Source organism: Periplaneta americana, chromosome 10 (assembly GCF_040183065.1).
Source record: "Periplaneta americana isolate PAMFEO1 chromosome 10, P.americana_PAMFEO1_priV1, whole genome shotgun sequence".
In the NCBI taxonomy this organism is placed as follows: Eukaryota; Metazoa; Arthropoda; class Insecta; order Blattodea; family Blattidae; genus Periplaneta; species Periplaneta americana.
Genome location: NC_091126.1, coordinates 122793819 through 122820595, shown reverse-complemented (window position 1 = coordinate 122820595; position 26777 = coordinate 122793819). Strand labels below are relative to the sequence as shown.

The 26777-nt window shown below is 36.0% G+C and overlaps 1 protein-coding gene across 1 annotated transcript in view; it reads left to right on the top strand.

Moving 5' to 3' along the window:
* The first annotated feature begins 1745 nt into the window (after positions 1 to 1745).
* Positions 1746 to 26777, top strand: part of LOC138708003 (programmed cell death protein 7) — a 41942-nt gene continuing 16910 nt past the window's right edge. The window contains exons 1-2 of the mRNA XM_069838113.1: positions 1746 to 2016; positions 20075 to 20906. Of these exons, the coding sequence (XP_069694214.1) occupies positions 20550 to 20906 (357 nt within the window). The 5' untranslated portion in view covers positions 1746 to 2016; positions 20075 to 20549. The remainder of the gene's footprint in view (positions 2017 to 20074; positions 20907 to 26777) is intronic.

The following is a 26777-nucleotide window of genomic DNA, read 5'->3' as shown; positions in this document are numbered from 1 at the left end:
TGTACATAGCTTTTATTGCAGCGGCTGTTCTTTCTTGAATGTGGATTCTGTATGATTTTAGTGTTGTTTGAAGTGTTACTCCTAAATATTTAAATTTTTGCACTACCTCAAGTGGCTCGTTCTGCAGTGTCAGGGTGTCTTTTTTTCTTTGTTTGCCGCCGTTTCTGAAGTTCATTTGTTTTGTTTTCTGGTGGTTTATCTGTAGGCTGTTTTCCTCGGCCCATCTCACGAGTTTATTTAGGACCTGTTGTAGTTCTTCTATGTTGGACGAGCCTATCGCCATGTCGTCTGCGTACATAATCATCGATGCTGTGGTGTCCTCTGTGATTTTTGTTATGTCTGTGGTCATGATATTGAAGAGGACCGGGCTGATAGGATCTCCTTGTAGTACTCCATTTGTCTGTATTATTTTGTTAGATAGTGTAATTTCGTCTGATATTTGAATGTAGTTGCAGCTTAGAATGTCTGCAATTATTGTTGTTAAGGCATGTGATTCGCCGATCATGTTGCTTAGTTTTCTAATTAGTGTTTCCCTGTTTATTAGGTCGAAAGCTTTGCAGTAGTCGACGAAGACTACATGGTATTTCTTCCCAGGGAGTCTTAGGGTATTCTCTATTTGTTCTATTAGGTAGCTTATGGCCTTCTTATAAGCTACAGCATCGTATCGCACTTCTCGTACGAATCGCACGCAACGGATATTTTAAGTGCAGTGCGTTCACTGTAACGGCTTCACCTCATCGCCTCATCGGATTCCCCTATCAGCTGTTTAAAACATGACGTCGTACGATATTGACATTACTGAAAGCAGAGGAGTTGAGGTTAGGTCTATTAATTACGTCTGTTAGCGAATAAGAATTTGTAATTGCTTCATGCGTCTTAATTGAAGGGGAAGAAAAGAAAGAAATATTGGTTTCATAATATATTAGCAAGAAATGACTTGATTACTGTAATGGGAACGGCTCAAATTATATAATTCTTCGCAATTTTCTACACGCGAAATAAGTTTTCCGTCTGCCATTTTGGCGCGATACTGAACATGGCACAACATAATAGTAACAGTTGACCAATTAAAATTGATTTATTAAAGAAGGCCATGATCGCACGCATCGGAAAAGTATACTATTATAACGTCTTTGGGAAAAGTTGCCCATCCGAGAAATGTGGACGGATTTGCCGACAGGCGATGCGTCCGATACGATGTAGTGAACGCGGTTACATTACAGCAAAGATTGTCTTTTTCCGATCCGTACGATTCGTCCGATGCGTGCGATACGATGTAGTGAACGCTTACCTGAACAGCTCTTCTGAAGTTGGCAATCATGTCACCGACTGTGTGTTTAACACGGCTACTTGATGAAACATGTCTGAAATGACATAAAGAATTATGTATGTGAAATTAACGACACAAATACTTGGACAAACATAAATATTACTTCTGTAAGCAATCTTCCAATCCGCCACAAACCTGAGCTCTCAAGCAGCGTTGCCGCAATTTACAGCGCCGTGGCCTTTTTTTTAAATAGGCCGTGGTGTATAGGCCTATGTCTGAAGAAAATAGTAGTATTGACATTTATTAAATACTATTGACATGGTTTACTATCAAAATAGATTGTTATTGTACTAGAGCTAAATTCGCAATAGCTGTTACTTGCATATAATTTATTTTGGCTTGGCGTTTTGATTTTTTTTATGGTGGGAAATTTGATTGGAATTGGGAATTTTATTGATATTGTCTTGGCAATGCTACAAAGTTTGCCCGTGTAAAGTGTAATTTGTCTACTCTATGTTATGGAGTTTTCGAAGGTTGGTCGGAAATTTGACATTCCATTTCTTTTCAGTGTTTGTTTTGCGTGCTGCTTTTAGTTTCGTCTTTGTAGTGAAGATAAAGATCGTTATAATATAATCATCGAGACGATGTCAGATCCTCGTATAAAAGCTCTTCGAATTAAGACGGGCATAGTCAAACGTTTGGCGAAAGAAAAGGTGATGTACGAGAAAGAAATTGAAGAACAACGTGTACGTATTCAGAAATTTAAAGATCAAGGTAAATGAAACTATATAATATTAGGAAGTACTTGTGTTTCTTTATTTCGAAGATGAAGGCAAAATGGGAATGTTAAACTTTGTTAGGAGTACTTTACTGGGAATATTGGTCTGTTTTTTGGGGGGGGGGGGAGGTTAAACATTACCTTTAGCGACTACAACAGCGAGGTTGGTGATAAACAAACGTGAGGGGATAATTACGTGGTAGGAGGCCGAACACTTTGACAAGGTTAGGTAGGTTAACTTACCGAGGGACTAGTTAAGTGACGGCAATCCGAGGCCTGTAAGTATGTTAAAATGGGTATTATGGGAGGATAATTGTGGGAGGAAGCCGAGGACTATGACTAGGCTATCACTAGGCATTGGATTTTAGGTAAAACCACTGCCATGTTAAATTAATAACCCATGCTGCTGTTAGAATTGACAACGTTGACAGAGGGCTGAATCAAACTCAGAGTTGGAGTTTAAAGTTAAGTGCGGGAGAATTAAGGCCCATTCACAAAGAAAATTAAACATAACCGTAGCATAAACAGAAGTTTGAGCCCAGGCTACCAAATGGGATCATTCACAATGATTCACATAAGCATTGATATAAACATTACTGTAAGACGTTAACATGAAAGTTTGTAAACTCTAAACTTTAATGCTTATGCTTACGTGATTTGCAAACAGAACACAATCGTGGAGAGTTGAAGTGTACGACAGAATATGAGGAAATGGCGTCGTTGTTATGTTTCCATGGTTACCAAGTATGTTTGCGGTTATGTTTGTTCCCATCGTGAATGATGGTATGACTTCTTGATTTTAATGTAACGTTTATATTCTTGGAGAAACGAGCATTGAGCGACTTCCGCCGATTTTGGAATAGACACCGACGCACTTGAACTGCCAACATAGAAAACAAAAAATCACACTCAATCGCTTTTACTTTCATCTTGACGGGATTATAAAAGCCTAAACTAACCTAACCTAAGTGCGTCGGTGTCTGTTCAAAAATCGGCGGAAGTCGCTCAACGTTAGTTTAACCAATATTCGTTCAGTGGGCGATGGATAATCTACATTGACCCAGCCTGCACTCATGTGTTAGAAGTCTGCCACTTGGAGAAATATGAATAATATACTGCAGAACAATGCAGAAAAAAGAAAAGTGTCCCGGTATAATGTGTAAACTTAAAGACGAGAGATTAAGTAAAATAATTAGAATTTACATTTCATATATGATCAGGAAGGTAAGCTTCAGATAAAAAAGTTTCTGTTAGCACTGTTACGTAATGTTATTGATGTACATGCATTTGTGTATGACAGAGATAAATAGGGAGATTGTTTTAAGTTATGCGCTGTTATAATTTGTAGTAGACCTACAGTTCTATACAACTTGGTCCGAAACATTGCGGATATGAATGTAACACTGTAAGACATATGTCTCTCGAAAATACCTTTATTAATGATCATATTCTGATATACTGTACCACAGTCAAGCTATAACTGGGGGAGAAGGTAAATAATGTCCCCCATAACCTTATTATATCGGGATTCTATGGGTTTGCTTTGCCCCCCCCCCCCCCCCCAAGTAAACTGTTGTCTCTCCACCTGTGATCTGTAGGTTGTGTTATTCAATTGTCAGAATTTAGTTTGAAATCTAAGTGTGTTGATAGAACAGCATATATGTGGGCAGTAATCTAATGATTAAATGTTAAGCACCAATTTCCAAATGAATAGAGTTGATCGTTTTTATACAGTAGCGTGCAAATGAATCCGAACAACGTAATTACTTATGCAAAAACACTCAAACGGGATAAAAAAAGGATCTAAGACATATCTCAGTAATCTATGTGGCCTCCCTTGTTCCTAATAACAGCTCTGAGACGATTTGGCATGGGTTCCACTAATTTCCCACAAATATTCTTCATTTCTTCATCGCGAAACCATACACCAATGAGGGCAGAAATCATCTTCTCCTTCGTAGAACAATCCATTTTTAGCATTCTTCTTTTGCAAATTGACCACAAGTTCTCAATGGGGTTGATGTCGGGTGAGTTGCCTGGCCAGGGGAGTACCTGAATCTTCTTGTTGAAGAATTCTGTAGTTTTTCGAGACGTATGGCATGGTGCCAGGTCTTGTTGGAACACACCTCTGCCATCCAGAAATGATTTTTGCAGCTGGGGTACGATTCTGGTTTCCAATAAGTGAATATATTTGTCGGAATTCATCATTCCCTTGATAGATATTAATGCTCCAGGCCCTCCATGTGTAAAACAACCCCAAAACATTACTTTAGGGGGGTATTTGGGTGCTTGTTGGAGATGAGCTGCTGTTACTTTTTCGGATCCTTTCCGTACGTAAGAAACACGGTGGCCGTGGACCTCGAAATGAGACTCACCGGAAAAAAGTACATTCTTCCAGTCATTCACTGTCCAGTGTTGATGTAATTTTGCCCACATTAAGCGTTTTTTGCACGTAACAGGGGTTAGCAGTTGCTTCTTAATAGGATTACGAGCCCTTCGTCCAGCTTCCAAAATCCTACGCGACGTGAATATTCGCCCCAGTGGTAGCCATTAACTTGTGGGTTAAGTCGACAGCAGTTAGTCTAGGATTTAATTTACTTTTCCTGACAATTAAACGATCATCTGCAGGTGAAGTCTTCCTTTTCCGGCCACAGTTTCCTTTTTTCTGGGGTGTGATGGATCCAGTCTCCCTGTATCGTTTTATGATCGAATTAACAGTAGCCAAACCGATGTGATATTCTGCAGCAATTTGCCTCTGTGTCATAGAAGAATGCTCTGCTAATGTTATAATTTTAGACCGTTTTCGTGGAGTTGTATCCATTTGTGAAGACAACAGAATGTACACAGGATTACAGTATTAAGTCTTCAACACAACTGAAATGCTTATAAGTACAAAATGACAGGCAAAATGACACATATTATAAAAAAAATAATGACAGACCTTCAACAATGGAATTACACGTACTACAGATGTCAATTAAAGCGGTATGAGCAGCTGTGAGGCCAACAATGACAGAAAATGTAAAAATATGTCGTGTTCGGATTAATTTGCACGCTACTGTATATAAGTCGGTACATCAGCACCAATTTCCAAATGAATAGAGTTGATTGTTTCCATATATACCTAGGTCAGGTATAACCCGTCTGACGAAACATTGCAGTTTTCAGATGAGGGTGCTCGTGTGTCGCGAATGCGATCTGCTCAGTCTCGATGCGTGGCGAGTCAGCTGGAGAAATGTTGGTACAGTCTGACAAAAACATCAACAGTTGTTATGAACATTATCAAATACAATTACCAATACCATAGTTGAATTTACTTTTCCTGTCATGTACGGTATATAAACGTACTTTATTCCAGAAGTATATGTATGCCCGTGGCAGAGGTCTCAATTTCATCTGCACTATCAGTTGAACTGCCTTGGTCTGCTGTATCTGTGCTGCTATCTGGCCTATTATAATCCATCTCATCTTCATCACACTCTTCATCACTACTCACAATGCCTATGTTTATTACTACCCTTTCTACTTCCTCTTCCATTAACACATCACGACGCCAATATTCGTCCTCGATATGTTTAACAGATTGGCAGCATTTTATCCAGACTTCTTTGCTGATTTCGGTTATTGATTGTGCGGTCATTTGTTTCAAAACTGACAGGTTCCAGAATGTATCTTTTCTGTCATTAAACTGTATCTTTTTCTTAACAGCATTCAGAAGCTTGCATAGGGGTCGGAATTTCTTTTCTCTTCTCATAAAACTCCAAAAAAGTTCTGCGGATGACACATTTTTTTAAAATCATCAAGTACAATTTTCTTTGGATGTGGGCGGCTTTCACCGGGAGTTGAAAATTGTCCTCCTATGCGCTTTGCTTCCTCTCCTTCCTTAGCTATATGTATGGTTCTTTCACTCTACCCCACCGCCGTTGATGTTCTTTTTACAGGGTTCATTAATGGAATGATAAGACCTTTTTCTCTTTTTTACAAAATTTTAGCACATTGTATATAATATTTCTGCTTTGCGAGTGTAAGACTTCGCGTGACAAGTGTCTCGGCGGAGTTTCCATTCGCTCTTGTGTACACACACACTTCCGATACCGACTAGCAGACTGAACGAACTGAACTGAGGCATTTCTTTACTGCAGCACTGTGCATATTACGTCAGAACAGGGTGACGTAATGCAGTATCGATAGCATGTTTATGTCCAAGCTTACTCTACCTGCCGTCCTAGATCATATATGTAACAGATAACTCCTCGCTATGTTAAAATCGGCAGCACTTTGAAGAGAACAACTGCCAGGATCGCCACCCGTCCGCCGTAAACGAACACGAGATGGCAGCATAGTCGCTAATGCAATTCAAATGGGAATTATGACGTGACTCCTTATGTAACAACTAGATGGCAGCGTAGTAGACCTGACAAAAGTTGTTAACCTCAAAGCCTATAAGCCCGACATATCTGTTACATATATGATCTAGGCTGCCATCTGCAATGATTCTTCAGATGGCTTATACATAGTTCTTTCTGATTGTAGATTAATCTGGCACAGTTTCACGTGTGTATTTCTCAAGAAACTCACACAGCAATGGATTTTTTAATTTTGAAATAGGGATATCAACACAAACTATAGCACAGCACAGATCTCTTGCAAACTGAGATTTCTAAGGTCCTGGGTGTTTCTGAGCTTGAGGTTCAGTAAGTAACAACTGCTTTTGAGATGTGGTCTTCGAAGCACGGGCCGTATGACGTGAGGTGGATAAGTGTTGCAGGATTTGAAAACTTTGAGAACAGGGCACATTCTTCTCACAAACCATGCAAAAAAGTACCTTCCTATCTGTTGAAAAATTGTTAAATTCGTCTGTGTAATGCTTTAACCAGAGTGGGTAGAAGAGAAAGTGACGTTACTTCCTCTAGTACAGTGGTTCATCGCCGAGTGGCGCTAGCTCTGTTTTCCGTCTGCAGTTTCAGGATCACTATTCGAGTGAATGCAAAGGTTTTTAAAAATAACCCATTAGATAAGAATGTATTGTAGAGTACAGTGTTACAATATTTTACTTGTTTAAAAATATAATATTACTACATTAACAAATTGTGAGTTGTATAACACAACCCTGAATAGTAAATATAATAATTAACCGAAAAATGGAATACTGTGCCGGCTTCAGCCAGAAATACGCAAAAAATTTTACAGGTTCGCAAAACTGAACATTTTTGTGGCATAAAGTACGTATTGACATGAAATTATAGTTTTTTATACACAAGAAAGAATGTAGTATAATAAAGGAGACATTTTATTTTCAACAACAGTTTTTATCTACTATTTAGTCATTAGTTGCAGTTGTATCTAGTTTATACGTAATTCAGGGAAACAAAAAATATTACGTGCAACTTAGACTCATAAATTAAGCTTCGATACTATATCTATGCTAATGTAAGTTTTGATCTTTTGAAATACCTAGGTTATTTTGTGTTTTGTAAAATTAAAACAATTTAGTAGCACTGTATTAACTTGTATCCTACTTATTGGAGAATATTAAATTAACGACTTTTCCATGAGATGTATTACTTTCTCATATGCTCGATTAGAAACCTCTTATGATGTGGAAACATAATAAACAAATGTAATAAAATTGTAAACCAGATTAAGTTGTAGCCTAGATGAAAAGTAGCATTATACTGTACTTTTATTACCTACTGAAATAACTTTTACATTAATTAGGACTAAAGTGCTATTATTAAAAATAAAATAATTAATAATTAAACATGTATATTTAATGAAGTAGAAGCTAGGTGCTTGGATTCAATTAGAAGTTTACAATTGAGGAGCGTTTTTGCAAAAGTCGATAGATGCAAACATTTTCGATAGTGAGTTACATACGGATATCGTATGTTTTCTACCTCCGGAATCGATCTATGAAATCAGATTTACCAAAACTTGATTCATACCGTATGTAGAGACTACCAAACCTTCCGGTTTTTTTTCAAAACTCGATAGATCCTGTCACTTAGTGTAATTTCTGTAAAATCTAGATTTCTGCATCTATCGACTTTTGCAAAAACGCTCCTCAATTACCACTTGAATACAGCAATTTTTTAAACGGCACATAGATTGAAAAATGTTCAGATGTAGAAAGTCTATAGTGATCATCACAAGGTAATCATTTTCTAATTCCAAAATGTCGCTCTAGAGGATTCTGGTTAAATTTTTTTGTCAGAATATATTTAAATCTGCTATCCCACAAGAATTAATATATTTCGTGAGTGCTTGAATTGTCACTCTAAATAATTCAAGGGTTGTTTCTCGGGCAAACGTATTCTTTGTATTGCAATTATGTGTAATATATTTTCTAAAATCGTGTAATGCTAGGATCCTTTGTACAGGGCAGAGGGGGAGTCTTTGAGTTCAGCGTATCTGCAAGGCCTTTCATTCACCTTGTGAATTCTTTTGTATTTTCACTTTCCTCGAACCCATCACAGTTTATAACTCTAAGAAATGTATCGATTTTGAAAAACTGATACTAAACAGCTGAAATGCTGGTCTGAGGTTCATTTGCTAGAAGGAATTATGGTCAATGTAACTAGACATAATTTTGGGCATTCAGTGTGGAGTAATGGCACATAAATGCTCACAAGCACAAGATTAGCTAAGGTGTTCTTCTAATTTTCGGGTGTCACATCCAATTATTTTTTTTACTTGGATGTTTAATGATGCTGTATCAACTACTGGATTATTTAGCGTCAATGGAATTGGTCATAGCCAGATGATATTTGGTAAGGGTACATTGTCATGAGAAAGGATTGATGTCCTCTTGGTTGGATATTTTCTCTTCTTTTCTTTTTTTAAGATATCGAGACGAGTTTGGGAAAATATGTGTTATGGCATACGGTTTTGGTGGCCAGTTCTTGTGTGGAAGTCCTACCTCTATACCGGCAATAATAAATTTATCAGCTCTTACAATCAAAACTGCAGAAAAATGGATATCACAGATATAAGAACGAGCATACAGTTTTCTGTCTCCGTGGAATTGCTCTACACCACTTCTGAAAAATAGTCTAGTCTTTGGGCGGATAAAAGAAACATCTTATTTCCTTACAGATTATATAACTGGATTTACATCAAGAACAAAACAATTAGGCTTATTACTACTTGCTCACATAAACGGCACAATAAAAATCACCCAAACACCACAAGAAATATCTCCTTTTAATTCCATAGCAGAACGAGTTCTACCTGCTCTGTCCACAATATTAAGAGGAAAACTGGAGTCTTAGAATGATTGCCATGTCAATGTTTTGCTCAGTTGCCATGGTGACACAAGGGAGTTTAAAAGTCCCATTAGACTCTTGCCGAGTTACCACACTTTCTATTCTAAATGCTCTGCTTTAACTTTGCACAGAATGAGGTTTTCTCCTTAGGCATCTTTAGTACCTCCCTCGTGAGTACTCACCTTGTCTTGGTGAGGGGGCTTAAACTTGTTGTTTAAGCTAACAAGTAACAAAGAGGTACCCACAGGAGCTGCATTAACACCAACACAGTCCCACTATATTTTTCACTGCTTCTTTTGCTTCAGTTAAGTCTCATTTTATAAACCTATGGATCAACAATTGGCTCTCCTCTGACAAAGGAAAAATTTTACAGTCTGTACAAAAGAAACCAAATGACCTGGAAATGTACAAAATCTTGTCCTGACATGTTCAAACATTTTTAACAAGAGCCAGAACAGGTCACATTGTCACACAATTATACCTACACCGGTTTCACATTTCTGATAATCTTACTTGTCTGTGGTGTAATAATCATGATGAAGATCTGAAACACATTCTTCTATACTGTCCATCCATAAACCACAAAAGAAATAAATTAAAATCATCAGTACCAGTTGCAGAAGACACAACCCTACAGTGTACATTGACTACACCCCAACTCTGGCTACTAGCAACAGGCATCTATAATGAACACTGATCAAAATACCCCTCATTTCTCGTGAAAAACAACAACTGAATAGACTACAGGGGACTTTATGTTGTCAGCAAACAGCTGGATACATTAAGAAGATTATCTTTTAGTACCCTACAATATTTAACTTGAAATTAAAAACAATTAAATGCTGAGTCACACAACACAAAGTTATTGTTCAATCTACACACACCGGCTAACTGCGACTAACCGACGCTTCATTTGATGACATGGCATAGCTTGAACATACAGTGGCAAGGTGCACATCACATGACTGATGGACACGCAGTGGCAAAGTATGCATCACGTGACCAACGCACGGGCGGTAAGATTCAAGACAGAAAATCTTTTTTACTGTCTCGTGCAAGGTCATACACTTCTAGGATATACGGGCATGTTATAAAATGAATAAAATTGCAACTAAGCATGGAAATATTAATAAATATGTAAAAATATGTACTTAAGAGTAAAATATGTGAGAATTTGTACTTAAGAGCGAAATATATAAATATATGTACTTTCAAGTTTACGTTTTTAGGCTCTAATTGGCATGAAACTCCAACATATCACAAATCTCATATCTTAATGTTAATAGACAAAAATTTTATTACATAATTGTCCGGGCCCTGATTATTTCCTAGTAACATTTTTAATTTATAAATCATTTAAATTTCCGCTGATATGGTGTACATTTCAAATTATTGTCTAATAGAATTTTCTTTTAAAGCCCATCATTGTTATTAGTATAGTAATATAATCCACGATAATTTGATAGCTTAATGGTTGACTTCAGGAACCGATATAGGCCTACTGATTTTTAAAACGTCAATTTTTTTTAATAAATTCATATTTTAATGTAAACCAAAGAAAGGAAGATGAACCATTATTTTTGTTTAATGTTTTTATTTTATCGTGCAGTGTGTTGTAGAATGCTTGTCTATGCGGATGACGTGAATATGTTAGGTGAAAATCCACAAACGATTAGGGAAAACACGGTAATTTTACTGGAAGCAAGTAAAGAGATAGGTTTGGAAGTAAATCCCGAAAAGACAAAGTATATGATTATGTCTCATGACGAGAATATTGTACGAAATGGAAATATAAAAATTGGAAATTTATCTTTGAAGAGGTGGAGAAGTTCAAATATCTGGGAGCAACAGTAACAAATATAAATGATACTCGGGAGGAAATTAAACACAGAATAAATATGGGAAATGCCTGTTATTATTCGGTTGAGAAACTTTTATCATCCAGTCTGTTGTCGAAAAATCTGAAAGTTAGAATGTATAAAACAGTTATATTAACGGTTGTTCTTTATGGTTGTGAAACTTGGACTCTCACTTTGAGAGAGGAACAGATATTGAGGGTGTTTGAGAATAATGTGCTTAGGAAAATATTTGGGGCTAAGAGGGATGAAGTTACAGGAGAATGGAGAAAGTTACACAACACAGAACTGCATGCATCGTATTCTTCACCTGACATAATTAGGAACATTGACTCCAGACGTTTGAGATGGGCAGGGCATGTGGCACGTATGGGTGAATCCAGAAATGCATATAGAGTGTTAGTTGGGAGGCCAGAGAGAAAAAGACCTTTAGGGAGGCCGAGACGTAGATGGGAAGATAATATTAAAATGGATTTGAGGGAGGTGGGATATGATGATAGAGAATGGATTAATCTTGCTCAGGATGGGGACCAATGGCGGGCTTATGTGAGGGCAGCAATGAACCTCCGGGTTCCTTAAAAGCCAGTAAGTAAGTAAGTGTGTTGTAGAAACTTATAAAATTAGGTCTATAGCTTGATTACTAATAGCCCACACCCTTACTGCATATACCATAAATATGGGTTCTGTGTTTATTTCCTAATTGTGAAACAAAATATAAATAGCTAGATCATTAATAGGCCTAACTTTCATGTTGAAATCGTTATCAAGTTTTTTCAGTTACTACAAAGTCAGTAAAAACAAAATTTTAAACATGTTTCGTAAATGTGTCATCTCCTTCGAGTTTTCTACAATTAGGCCAATATATGCCGGAGCAGCAATATTGCAAAGTGTATTAACATGGGTTGTTAATTTAATATGGCTGCAGTAAAACCTATTTTGTTCCTGAAGAGATGTACTAAGAATTAAAGTTAAGTTGTATTAACACATTTCATGGATTGTTATAGGTATCTTAATAATGGCAGTTTTATAGAGCCTAAAAAACCCTTATTTGACGTTAGAATCTATTTTAGCCTATTTTATTTTAAAATACATATCATATTAATAATTTGGGTCTGTAAAGTTTAGTACACTGAGAGACATAGTTGAGCAGCTTGAGTACTTTCTAAGTCAAAGAATGCCACAGTGCGCATACTCTGAGCCAAAAGCTTGCTTCATACCATGAAGAGATATTCGTTTCTCTCTTCTGTTCAAATATTACATATCTATCCTGAGATATGTGGAATAGGTGCAATATGTCTTTGAAGTTACATTTCCCGCACAGTCATTTGGGTTCTTTTTCTGATAATATGGGAGCTGTCTCTAGCGAACATACAGAAATATGCCATCAATATATTTTACGAATGGAAAATAAATATAGTGGCAAATGGAATCAAAATTTCTTCGCTGATTTCTGCTGGATCCTGGTGAGTTATTTCACGTCAATTCGGACAGTTTAAACAGAAAAATGACCTTCATGTCATCAATTTTTATTAAACTTTTTTTAGGCATTCTGTGAGTAAAAATACACAGTTTTTATTGTCTCCAAACTCCTTTTATTTAATAGTTACAAAAATATATAAATTTCCATAAAAGTCTGCACAGTGTTTCATAATAACTTAAAAATGTATATGTGTTGTATTTACAATAAATTATTCCAAAAAACAATATTAATGACGTGAAATAAAACTGCTATTCTTAAACTTATAATTGAGCCTAAGATGAGTTCTGTGTGACACAGAACCAAAGGTACAAGCATTTATGTCTATCACTGAAGGCTCATTATTAATTTTTTTAGTTTGATTTATATTCCAAGTATTTTTTGTTGGCTGAAATAAAAATATATAGGGTTTATTTTTTAACCCCATAAACACATACAAAAATTTTCGAACTGTTTCGAAATATCAAAGTCACAAATCTCTTCGATTTGATGTGGAATGCCTCTGGTGCAAGAGAAATAATCTGAGCAATATAGGAGACAAAGTACGACGAAGTAGGCTTTAAATCATATTTTGCAATTAGTAAGTTTCATATGAAACCACATTTTCATATTTTATAAGTGTCATATTCACTTTATAATATAGTTTGTATTTTTAAGCACGAACACACTCAAATTACTTTAAACCCTTCTCCCCAAAAATTGGTGGGCAATGGTAAAATTTTGCTAACAAATTCAAACTCAGCACACCTGATCTATATAGATTACCTTACATTTTGTCAGGGATGAGAAAAAAGTCCCCCCCCCCCCCAGTATAACTTAGAATCATGTTTTGGCTGTTATTCACATTGTCAAGGAGAAACTGTATGCCTTAGATAAGTATTTGACTGATAACTGGTTATTTTCGAATAACCTCCCATCCCTAAGCGAAATTCCTGGCTCTATTTTTTTTTTTTTTTTTTGCGCATGTGCTAGGATAGCGTTTGATTCCACTTTCAAGTGCTAGAGGTCAGTATAATCGAGAATCCGCGAATGGTGAAACAACAGTATCTATTCACCAGCAAATCTGATGAAAGTATTTATGCTTTCGATTGCTTGTGCGATATCAGTGCCAATTCTACACAAAAGAGGCAGAACCTCAAACTGATGCTGGTACAGCTGTTTTGAAGGTCATTGAAATACTGTAAGTCACTGCTACATTAAAGGTACTGACGTGCAGTATCCAATCCATACTTACAATTTTCTATGTGCTGAAGGCACCAGCTATAATTGGTTGCTTGAGACATTCCATTTGAGCAGTCTCTAGCGAAAATTGTAGAAGTAATGTTACCAAAGTTTGAAAATGTAGCTTTCTTGATTGGGGGGGGGGGAGGGGGGAAATGCGTTTATATGTATTTCGGAAATGATAGTGAAGTCAAATAACATTGTTGCAGGATCAGATAAATAACAGTGGCAGTTCGTGGTGGATGCAATACTATAATAAGATGTGTAATAGATTAATGGATGAGGAGTGTAAAGCCACAAAATATTGAGAAGATCAATACTGTGGGATCGATGTAGACAGACTGTGAATTTATTGTCTCTATTTACATATTTACATGAACCTTCATTATATTTTCCAAATGTATTTAATATATATTATATGTACTGTAAGCCAATTAAAAAAGCTGCCTTCTGTCACTTAACTATTCACTTGCTAGTGAATTATAAGCTAAATTCTGTCGATTCGTGTTTGAAAGTGATAGAAATGCCTTCGAAGGGTAATAAAAGTGATTACATTGAATCGGCTGTCCAATGTGTGGTGAAAGAGTCATTCCTCGCCATATTGCAAGATATTGGCACACTGAAGGTTCTTGCGAACTTAATCCGAAACACTGTGATTTCGGAGCTGCAGGTGATCAACATGAATACAGAGATGATTAATAACTTGAAAACCACTATTGAACAGAGGAACAAACAAATATCTAATCTCATATAAAATTGACGATCTAGAACAGGGCTGGGCAGCAAGAGCGGATTCTACTCTCTCACAGGGAACCATATGATTTCTCTTCATCCCCTTTCTTGCCCAGTGAACACCATGCAGCGTTGATTCAGTGATGGATGAATATTAAGCGTCCCCGTATATAGCTTGGATCCACTCCCGATGCCTAGACCTGATCTGGAACTATATCAGAGGTGTCAGTGCAACCAGATTTATGGCATCCCGGAAGGAAGTGGGGAAAACATATGAGATTGCTGTGGAGCTGGGCAGAAACATCAGTGTAGATATGCAGGTGACGAACATCGATAGAAGTCACCGGGTAGGCCGCATAAATGGTGACAAACCTAGGTCTATTATTGTGAAATTATGTAGCTATATGAAAAAAAAAGCGGTCTTCTTTAATAAGAGAAAATTAACGAATTTAGGAATGGTTATTAGAGAGGAATTAACTAAAGTTAGGCATGGGTTGCTGCAGGAAGTAATTAGCAAGTATGGCACAGCTAGTTGCTGAACTTTCAGATGGGGGCCATTTTTGTCAAAGTTGGTGCTATGAAACAGAATAACATGTGCAGCAGACCTGAATTTTTAAGTCAAGGGCAAAAAACAATGCAACTTACCTAAATATACAAATTGTCATACTCATACTGTAGATCAGTGATGTCAAAGCAAGCACATTTTTCTGACCTTGACGTCGTGCGCGGCATCAAGCGCTAAGTATGGAAAGAGGAAGGGTTGTGTATATGAATAAGCAGCCTGTTGGATTAAGAAAACAGTGGTGCACAAACTTCACACGGAACGTGAAATTTTTATGACGTTATTTTTATATGGTTTCTTTCTGTTTGATATTATCTATATTGTCTGTAAAACAAAAGTACTAATACCAATTTCTTAATATTGCAGTTGTGTTTTAAATGTTAATAACATAATAAAGAATTAAGAAGGAATATTCACATAAATTTCATAGTAGTACAATTATGCTGTACTAAATGGATGAAACACATCATTCATAAAGAAAGTGATATCTCAAAAAAAAGAGACTGAGTATGACATGATAAGTTGGAATTGATTTTTGTGGTACCTTTAGCCTTATGAAAGTAATCAATAAACCAATCAAAACAAAACTTTAAATGTTATTTTAAGTGATCATGCTTCATTTAATTTAGGATGCTCATTATTATTATTATTATTATTATTATTATTATTATTATTATTATCATTATTATTAATTAATTATTTTTTTTATTAATTGTGTTTATTATTAATTGTCATTATTGAGTGTAATTAGTTACCACTGCCACTGGTTATATACCCATTTGCAGTGTGAATAAATACATACATACAACAATATTACAGTGCAAAGCAAAGTTACCTAGGTGCTGTATATGTTTTAAGTGTAACTAATATTCCATAACAAAACTCTTATCGCATTTTGCTTTTAAGGTGACATTGGTGAGCAACTTCCTATCATCAGAATATTAAATTATTTTCTCGAAATGTGCTGAAGCTATAGAGCTGACATTTTTACAACATATGGGCACGTATCTTTTGCTTATGATGTAACAGCAGTTGCTTTGTTGATTCATTTCCTTACAAATAATTTCCATGTGAATATTCTCAAAATTTTCAATACACTATCTTCAGTAATACGTATTTACGGTATATTAGATTTACGAAAACATTCTGTAAGGCTACTAAATAAATAGGCCTATATCTGAAAATTTTACTTTTCTATAAAAAAGTTGAGAAAATATTTCTTTTGAATAAAACAAAAACAAACTTGTGAAAAATGAGCATTAAAAGTAAAACTTACATTCTTATAATGCACTTATACTTCTCAGACAAATCTAAAGATTAACATGGATACAGTTTTAATAAGTTCTCTTTCCTTTATCCATTGAATCAGTTCTGGCCATCCCTGAATATTCCTCGACCAAGCGGCATATACTACCTCTTTCATCTGTCTCTTTTTTTTTTCCGCTGTAAAGCTCTCAGGCTCTCCTGAGCTATAAAGCGCGTGCTTGCTCCTATGGGCATCAATTGACATGACTGCTGTAGATTTAAATTATTTTCATTTCGGGAGTAGGTCTGTTGTGTTTGTTACACCTTGTGAAAAAAAATTCGTTGTCCTCCATTCCCTTCATGGTTTAACTGCTTAAGGATTTTAGCACAGAATTTGCGATTAGTTGTCATATGAAATAAGACAAAGCTAGTAAAATCTTGGTTTGAACATTTCAGGACACAATTTGAAACTGGTTAAAGATTTGGAGAGGGGGACAAAGGTTAATTGGGATTTCCCGATCTCTGATCGAGACAAAAACCCTGATAGAACTTACATTTAACCCTTGCGGTGAATTTCGGTGAAGACCGGATGGCCTAATTAGTCAAATTCATTCTCCACACCTTGACGCTGGGGCCCCCTGGTATCTTTTAAGATGCGAAAGAGAGAGTGGTATGCAGAAAGCAATAGGAAGCTACTGCATTTATCTTTCCCCAAAAAAACTGCAAACATGGAGACAAAAGGGGAAAACAGAAAATAGGAAAGACTGGAGAAAGCTGGGTTTGCAGCGAAAGTCCTGCCCTTGAGCAGAACACACTGAATGAATGAATGAGAATTTGAATACGTATTTTGCAATTAGTTATTCATATGGAATAAGACGAAGTTTATTATGTCTTGGTTTCCTCATATTTGAACATTGCATAATACTAGTCGGTACTATGAGTATATTGCGTTTTTTTTAAATACATTTTATTTGATTTATTTATGCGTATATTTTTATGAATGTTTAGTTATATTAATAACAACAAAAATTATCTATGCTCATTACTATACGTCATTTCTCAGGATACAGTAAAGACCCTCGTAACCAGCAATATCAATACAATGGCACTTTTGGCTGGCCAAAAAAAAAGTTTAAATCTGCCACACTGACAGTTTGGGCCATCAATTTTGCCACATTAGGAAGTTCGCATGAACTTTTGTTTTCAATGCATATTCGAACCTATAATTAGTGTGTTGTGTTGTGTGATATGTTTTAATAAAAAAATCCACACAGTTTTTGTTTAGTTATGTTCGAGCTGTTAGTGTTGCCACATTAGGAAGTTCGCACGAACTTTCGTTTTCAGTGCATATTCGAACCTATAATAAGTGTTTTGTTTGTGTTGTATGATGTGTTTTAATAAAGAAAATTCACACAGTCATTATGTTTATTTACTTATGTTCGAGCTTGTCAGTATTGCCACATTAGGAAATTCGCACGAACTTTCTTTTTCAGTGAATATTCGAACCTAAAATTAATGTATTATTTGTGTTGTGTGATGTGTTCTAATGAAGAAAATCCACACAGTTTGTATGTCCCCCCCCCCCCCCCCCGGTTATGAGCAAGTGATAGAGGAATAAGCTTCATATGGCTGCAGTTTCAACATTTGGCACCATGAAATATGAACTTTTTTTTTTTGTACATACAGATATTATTATAACTATTTCTTACCAATGTTTATTATTGTCACACTAACATTAGTTATCCAATTTTCATTATTTACTTTCATGTTGTTTTATGATCTAGATATTAATGTAATAACTATGTAAGCAAATGCATTTAATTAGAATTAGAGTCTGGCTGGGCGGAAGAGAAGGCCTACTGGCCTTAGCTCTGCCAGATTAAATAAATAAATAATAATTATTATTATTATTAAAAATTATATTTATTCAATTATCCGGCAAAATCTTGTATCCGGAACTAGCCTGGTCCCTTTGGTGCTGGTTACGAGGGATTCTACTGTATGTGCCTGACATCCTTATCCAGCTGAAGCATAAAGGCACAGGGAAAGGAGGAACTAAGGAGAAAGGCACTGAGTGTATGTAAGAAAGGGGAAAAATTGAACAAACACAAAGGGAGCTTCAGTTCTAGAGAGACTCGGCAAACTTGAACCGAACATAAGGCCTCTGACTGGTTTTCAACAGACTCTGTTATTTTAGTTTACATGCTTCACTTCCACGTAGTGCTGTATGCCTAAGAAGTACGGCGAACTTTGTAGTATTTTGATATCCCCTCTCATGTTCGAACATTGCACGACACTAATCTGAACCCATTGATAGCCTGTGCAACTGCAAGACGACTGCTTGGCATCACTGCTCTTTGTTGGCCAAGGTGTTCTATTAAAGAGATCTATGCCAAAGTTTGTATGTGACAGGCTTGCTCGATATTTTATAATGCAGTAACTTTACAGAATATTGATTTAGAAATTTGAATGAATTGTTGAAAAGTCAAGGATAAAATCATGTCCCAATTTCTGGTAAAATTAAGGCCAGATCCCTAACTTGTTCTCTGCAATTTATATTTTATTTGCATGGCATAATAAAGAGGAGATTTATATATAGTTACCAGTGAGTTTAAAAATATGATTGTGGTATATCACTCGAATTTTCTTAGTATATCATAGGATGAGTATTTGTCATGACCTTGTACTACATTATCTGTAACAGTATTGAAATAATATGGGAAATATATTTTCGGAAGAATAATAGGCTATATTACCTACAGTAGATGAAAAAGAGTGTGTAGAGAAAATACTGTATATGTTTCATTTGTAATTCCATACAAAATACTGTTGTCTCACACCATAATATATGCAACAGCAATGATATTAATAATGGTAATGAGTAATATTATGATCTCAGTATTTTACAAAACGTATTTTGTTTTTTTTTGCACTATTAAAATGATCAGAGAGGAGATCTTGTATATTTAATAGAATATATAAAAGTAAATGGTGGTGTAAATTAGCGTCATGCATTACAGGTGCTATGTTCGGTTGAAGTTTGTAGAGTATGATGAAGTTCGATATTTGTCGATGTTCGCTCTGTAGAAAGCAGCCTATCATGTTTGTTCAGCCTTGTTATGAAAATATGCTCTGTCCTCCACTCCTTCATGTTATAACCGCATAAGGATTTTGACACATTTTTTTGCAGTTAATTTTTCATGTGAAGTAAGACGAATTTTGTAATATCTTGATTGCCTCTCTCATGTTAGAACATTGCAGGACACTAGTGTAGATATAGATTTTGCACTTCTTTCTTATAATATGAAAGCTATGGAGCATCAGTTTCACAGCTACATACATATCCATGAGCTTTTTTTCTTTCTTTCTTTCTTTCTTTCTTTCTTTTTTTTTTTTTACTTATTATTGTTTAACATTTGGTTGGTTGCTAATGATCTGGCGGTTGGAGTCTTTCCATTTTCAGTCATGCCTTCAGTACCACAATGTTACTTGTGTATGTGTATTTGTGTTGATTTTGGTGAGTCCCAGGTACGGTGAAGATGGTGGAAGTTCATGATGGCCAACTTTTTTCAGGAAAAAGTGAACATGATAATTGTAAGCAGGAAGAAGTGCTGATGATTGTTTGCAATTAAATTATGATAACATATGATACACATTTTTTTTTACAGGAAAAGATGAACATGATATTCGTAAGCAGGAAGAAGTGCTGCAGGAATCCATTATGATGGTTCCTGACTGTCAACGACGCCTGGTGAAAGCATATGATGAATTGAAATTACTGGTGGAAACAGAATCAGCTTTGAGTGAATCTGAAGAATACATTACAGCCACTAAAGTTCTGGAGGATGCAAAGAATCAACTTCCTGCCCCTGGCACCTTGCAGCACTTTTGCTAATTATATCTTTCCACAAATCACATTCTATTGCAATCAGTAGCTTACAGATTTATAAGTGACTAAAATTGAACTGATTTTTTTTAATGCTTTATGCTTTTATATTTAATTTACTGTATATTGTATAATATTGAAAGACTTTGAAGATTAAATTCCACATGTGTAAGTAACATCACATTAATCCCGATTATTAATATAACATCAAATACATAAGGAAGCCAGTTGTAATAGTGTGCGTGACTTTTAGAGAAATGGCCTACAGATATCCCCCACCACCTTTGAATAAGGTGACAGGTGAATGTATATTACCATCACCTGTCCCGATGACTAATTTCAACATTCCTCCTCCAATACTTCCTCCATCACATCCAGTGATGGTCTGGCCATTGAATACTTACGTCAGTCATCCACCACCTTTACATCTGCCACATCATGAGCAGACACATACAGATTGGGACCATAAGAATGTTTCCACAGAAGAAATGGTTGCAGAAAAGACTTTTATCACCAAGGAAACACCAACTAATGATACTTGGCTGAAGGATTGGTTGTATAGGATAAGGAAACCTGACATTAATCTTCTTGGGAAGACAACAAGAAAATTGAAGGTGATGTGTAAAAACTTATTCTCTTAAGTAAATTGAGATACCCATGATTAAGACAGCTACAAGTACAACTAGAGCCAGGTAAACAATCTCTCAGTGCCAATTATTGTCATAGGCGAAAGTAGTAGACTGGTGACACTGTTTCTGAGCGTTATCATTCTTGAGAATGAGTGATACCAATACTCGTCTGTTACATATGTACACCAACTGCCTAGTTACTTGCCAGTAATCACTGCAGTTTGTGACTCAAACTAAGATATCGCTCTTTATAAAGTAAGTTTAAAGTTATGTTTTATTTAACGTTGCTTGCAACTGCAGAGGTTATATCAGCATCGCCGGATGTGCCGGAATTTTGTCCCGCAGGAGTTCTTTTACATGCCAGTAAATCTACTGACATGAGCCTATCGCATTTAAGCACACTTAAATGCCATCGATCTGGCCCGGGATCGAACCCGCAACCTTGGGCATAGAAGGCCAACACTATACCAACTCGCCAACTTTATAAAGTAATTTCGAGATGATATGATTGTGTGTTATGCAATAATGCAACACATTATGATTGACGACATTCTTACAGAACTATTTCTTTACACTATAATAACAAATTAATTTCTTTTATCGAGTAGCAAAATAATGCAGCATTTTCATTTGTTGCCTAAGCTCTTCTAAAACAATAATAAGCAGTGGCAGAAGCTATGATGGATTTTCTTGTTACAATGGCACACTGAGATTCTCACTTGGGTCTAGAGTTTGAGAAGGAACAGCCACTCAGCTATGTTGTTGTCTTGATCTGCCATGTTTCTTCTTTCCTCGTATGCAGCCCGCTCCCAAACCTTTCCTTGTTCCCTCAATCACGACAATAATTTCATTCCCTCAATCGTGACAATAATGAAATATTCTTGTTTTCATACACATGCTTACTAATACTGGAACATAGTAAATACAATGTTGCATGTACTTTATATAAAACTTACCAAATAGCCTATTGTCATCTTCAGTAAAGAGTTCTTTTTTTTCTCATGAATATAATGAATATTTTTACTTGTCACATGGTAGACTAAACATCTGTGATCACCATGGCAGAAGTGGTATTTACCAACTTGGGCACAGCACTTTCCCAGTCTTGACAATGCATTTCTTCACAATGAACAATTTTTTATTTTATACAAGTTTCTACAGACCTCTTAATTGCTTTGTTGCATAATTTCACATTTCGTGCAAATGTTCGCATTTGATTCACTAAAGATGTGAGTAGTTTATCACTTTTCGGTTCATAGTTTCCTGCAATGTTAAGGACCTGCTTTGCAGGGACTTAAATACATTGTAAATGCATATGGAGGAAATCTATCGTCGAAGGATGGTCATCTGAACTAAGTGAACGCAAAATTCCGAAGTGATGTTCCAAGGAGTCTTGGGTGAGATTCCCTTTTAGGACATATTTGTATCCTGTGCTCCAGAGTCATTTGCTCATTTCTAAGGTGCTCTGAAAGATTAATACTAAAGATTCCATTGTTACAGAAGCAAATGTGTTGGTTATAGTTCTGAGACATTGAAGAAAATCGATAAGGAATTTGTGGTCAGAAGAGTCTTTATAAAGAGCATTAGCAGTAATGTGTGAATTTATTGTGTCGGTAATGTAGTTTAAATGCCTTGTAGATTCTTCAGTGTCCTTACTGCTTTCGAAACCTGATGACCTACTTCACAATAAAATTTGAGGCCTTTGGCAAAACTGTCGCAGAACAGTTGGAACACATATCTGGCATTCATTGTCTGAAAGGACGAAGGATCTAAATGAGTTGTCGATTTGGGACAAACCCTAAGACTAAGTCTTCCTCGAAAAGTCTCCTATAAAAACTGAAATTGATATTTTTCTCCTTATAAGAGAGTTCGACTTTATGATGGAAATAATTTCTTATACATTTTAATACGTGTACAAAATCTGAGAATGCCCATATCTTTCTTTTTTCGTCGGATGGATTAGGAATATAGCATTGTGCTGGAAAATTTTTTTTCCATTGATTTCTAAAGATTTACAGGCCTTTTTATTTGTTTGACTGCATCACAAGTGAAACAGACTATTCTCGCCCCAACTGCTTCTAATTATAGTGTAACTTGAATAAGAATTTCAACGAGAATATCACCTGGAGTAGCGTTTCTGCTAGCATAAATAGCAATTGGTTGCATAAATGGCACAAACATAAATACTAGTGCATGATTTGCTAATTGCTTCTTTTGGACAACAGTTGTGAGATCTCCGAAATCAACAAATCCATCCACTTTAAGGGATGAATTATTAAAGTGAATTTCTTCTCAGAGTTTCACCTCATTGAATATTGCCATTCCATAACATTTATTTTCTTCTATTTCATCTTTGTAGAAATCTGATATAGCACCCAAGGAATGTGATTTTACACCATATGAACACTGAAGTCCTCGGGAAAGTTTTCTTAAATGCTTTTCTGAGGGAAGAGGCAGCAAATCATGTTGCAAACAATATCTGTACCCTTTTGTTGATTTTATTTTAAACAGCAAACTCTCTAATATAAAATCAGCACTATATCTCATTCTATTCGGATTTCTGAGTCCACACTTCTTTATCTTTATTTTGCTTCTTACTAAGAAATGTGCTATTTCTATCCTCAGTTTTTTTTACATTTTAACTGCTTTTCTAACAAACAGTTTCTGGCTTTGACTGAGGACAGACTGATTTTAGCCCTTGTGTGCTTTCGATTCATATTTTTAAGTTACTTTTTCAATTGTAATATTTTATCAGCATGAGAACTATGTTGAATTTGAATCATACTATCTTTATTACTGCTAGACTGACCTTGAACTTCAATTTGATCAGTTATTGTTGGATCTTCGTCATAAATGTCTGCATTCTTCTTTTCCCTGCGAGTTCATCATTTTTCTGCCTCATGGGTGATTTCCGATGTTTTACCTGACTTTATAAATATTTCGATAAATTAGGGAAAATATGAGGTACAGCTCCTGGTTTTAATTTCCAACGCACTCACGGTATTTCTGTCTTTTGACCTTTTATAATAAAACAGTCTGATTTTGTAATCATATCTTCGGAAAAATGCACATCACAAATACTGTTATTTACTGAGTACTGCCTATCTCTGTGGAATCGCTCTGACCCATTTCCCAAACTCATCTTTTTCTTTGGGAGATGAAAAAAAAATCTTTTGCCACTATTTCTACTGTATCCCAATCTACAACCTTCAGCAGCCACTGGCGTGACTCAGTCGGTTAAGGCGGTTGGCTGTCGGTCTAAAGTTGCACTCGGGCACAGGTTCGATCCCCGCTTGGGCTGATTACCTGGTTGGGTTTTTTCTGAGGTTTTCCCCAGCCATAAGGTGAATGCCAGGTAATTATGGCGAATCCTCGGCCTCATCTCGCCTAATACCATCTCGCTATCACCAATCTCGACTCTAAATAACCTAGTAATTGATACAGCGTCGTTAAATAACCAAGTAGAAAAAACTACAACCCAGAGCAAAATAGTAAGCATTTTTACAATTCTTTTGTAAACCACCACACGATATTCTCACTTGACGATATGTGTCAGAGGAAGCACAATAAAATTGTTTGTATGCATCTGAAGTCTGATTATTGGAATATGTAGCTAATCAGCGATGTATGCATTGGAGGAGGAAAGGAACTGGCCACCCTACCTCATTATCCTGCCTAGTTGCCTCATGAGTGATGCCTTATTGGTGTTATGAGGTTCAAACCTGTCTTCGGACAGTTGGTTAAACAACAACAAAATTCTTTTGTCACTGGTTAATTCAAAGCACAACAAATTGAAGACTTCTACACAACCCCCAACAACAAAGCATACTAACAACTTCCACTATTAAACACGCGAGAAATTGTATTTTCGAGGTGTCTGACCTCAGACAAATTATAGATCTTAGCCACTTGAAGTGCCACTAGTTCTTAGGTCTGCCACCGACAATGAGAAAACATTGGAGTGCGTGCATTATTCCTTCTATTTGTCTTGATACAAGCAAAGAACAATCTAAGTTACTTTTTCAAAGTTTTGAGTAAATACCTTTTGAATGTTCAAAACCTTGTGGCACAGCCAATAATGTTCATTCAACATAATTATTTTCACCATATAATGCGAACACATTTTTTCACAACACTGACCAACCATAATAATGAAATAAATTTTTGCATGACTCCAGAGACAACAATGCCCTCTGTGTAAAACTATTACAATTAATTATAACAATACATAATAAAGTAAGGATATATTTTATTTAAGAACTAGTGAATTTTATTACACATTTTCTCACAACATTGGCCAGTGATAATAATGTGAAGGTAAAGTCAACCCCATGACAGGCCAAATCGGCCCAGACAGTGGCAAGAGGCTAAGACTCCCACTTTTACAGACAATAGGTATTTAATGACAGTAGGGATGTCAGTCCTACATGCCCGCCACCTCTACCCCCCAAGGAAGTGCTCTTGGTACTCCTTTCTGTTAGAGGCTGAGTAGATTCCAGGCCATAATGCAGCTGGATAGATTAGATCAGTGGAAAAATTCGTAACCCCATCGGGAAACAAACCCTCGACCTTCTGGCTTGCAGCTTTACACAATGATAATAATAATGAAATAAATTTTTTACGGCTTCCAGAGACAACAGTGCCTTTCACTGTAAGGCTACTATAACATTATTGTATGATGAAAGGTTACATTTAAATTAAAACTAGAACATTATATTATTTTATATTCATTTCATTACTTAATCTTTATCAATCAAACAAGAGTTCGTGATTTTTTTAAAGTAGGAGGCCCAAAGACTTGCAACACAGCCTGAGACTTATTGTTCTCATCCCCAGATTCTAATAAGTTGAATTCCTTTCCACAGTCTGAATCACTCAGTCTTAACCCTTAAGCAGTCGCGCTTAACCACCCCCACCACTTAAACACCAACAAGTAATCTGCAGTCTACTCATCTACATATGGAAAACAAAAACACAATATTTCTAAAGCCAGCAACAACAGAAGAGATTTGCAAAATAATGGGAAACCTAAAATACAGCCTAGCCTCTGGAATTGACGAAATTCCGGATGCAGTAATAAAAACTTGTACTCAATTTCTAGCTCTGCCCATAACAGACATCTGTAATCTATCTTTAATTACTGGTAAATTCCCTGACATCTTTAAAATAGCGAAAGTTTGTCCTGTTTTTAAGAAAGGAGATAAACAAAACATTGAAAATTATAGGCTTATATCTCTATTATCCGGCTTTTCGAAAGTCCTGGAAAAAGTTATGTACAACAGATTGGTCTCATTCTTATATTATAATAATATACTGTCAAATTCGCAGTTTGGTTTATGAAAAGATAAGAGCATTAATAATGCTTTAATATCCTTTACAGATTCAATCCTCAATGCTAAAGACAATAAAGAACAAACCATTGGACTCTTCCTGGACCTTAGCAAAGCTTTTGATATGGTTAACCACAAAATTCTAATTTCGAAATTATATCAAATAGGAATAAGAGGACTAGCAGGGAGCTGGCTCATGTCTTATCTAAGTAACAGGAAACAGATTGTACAAATTGATTCAGTTAAATCAATAGCCGTACCTATACCACATGGGGTACCTCAAGGCTCAATTCTTGGTCCAATCCTATTCCTCTTATACATAAATGATCTCCCTTTAAATATAAGTGAAGGGAAAACAGTCTTATTTGCCAACGACACAATTTAATTCTGAATGACATTAGGAAAGATAGCTTGCAAATAAAAATTAATGGAATGACAACAAAACTAGAACAGTGGCTAGCAAATAATAAGTTGAAATTAAATGTAAATAAAACTGCCTACATGTCATTTAACCAACAGCCATCTG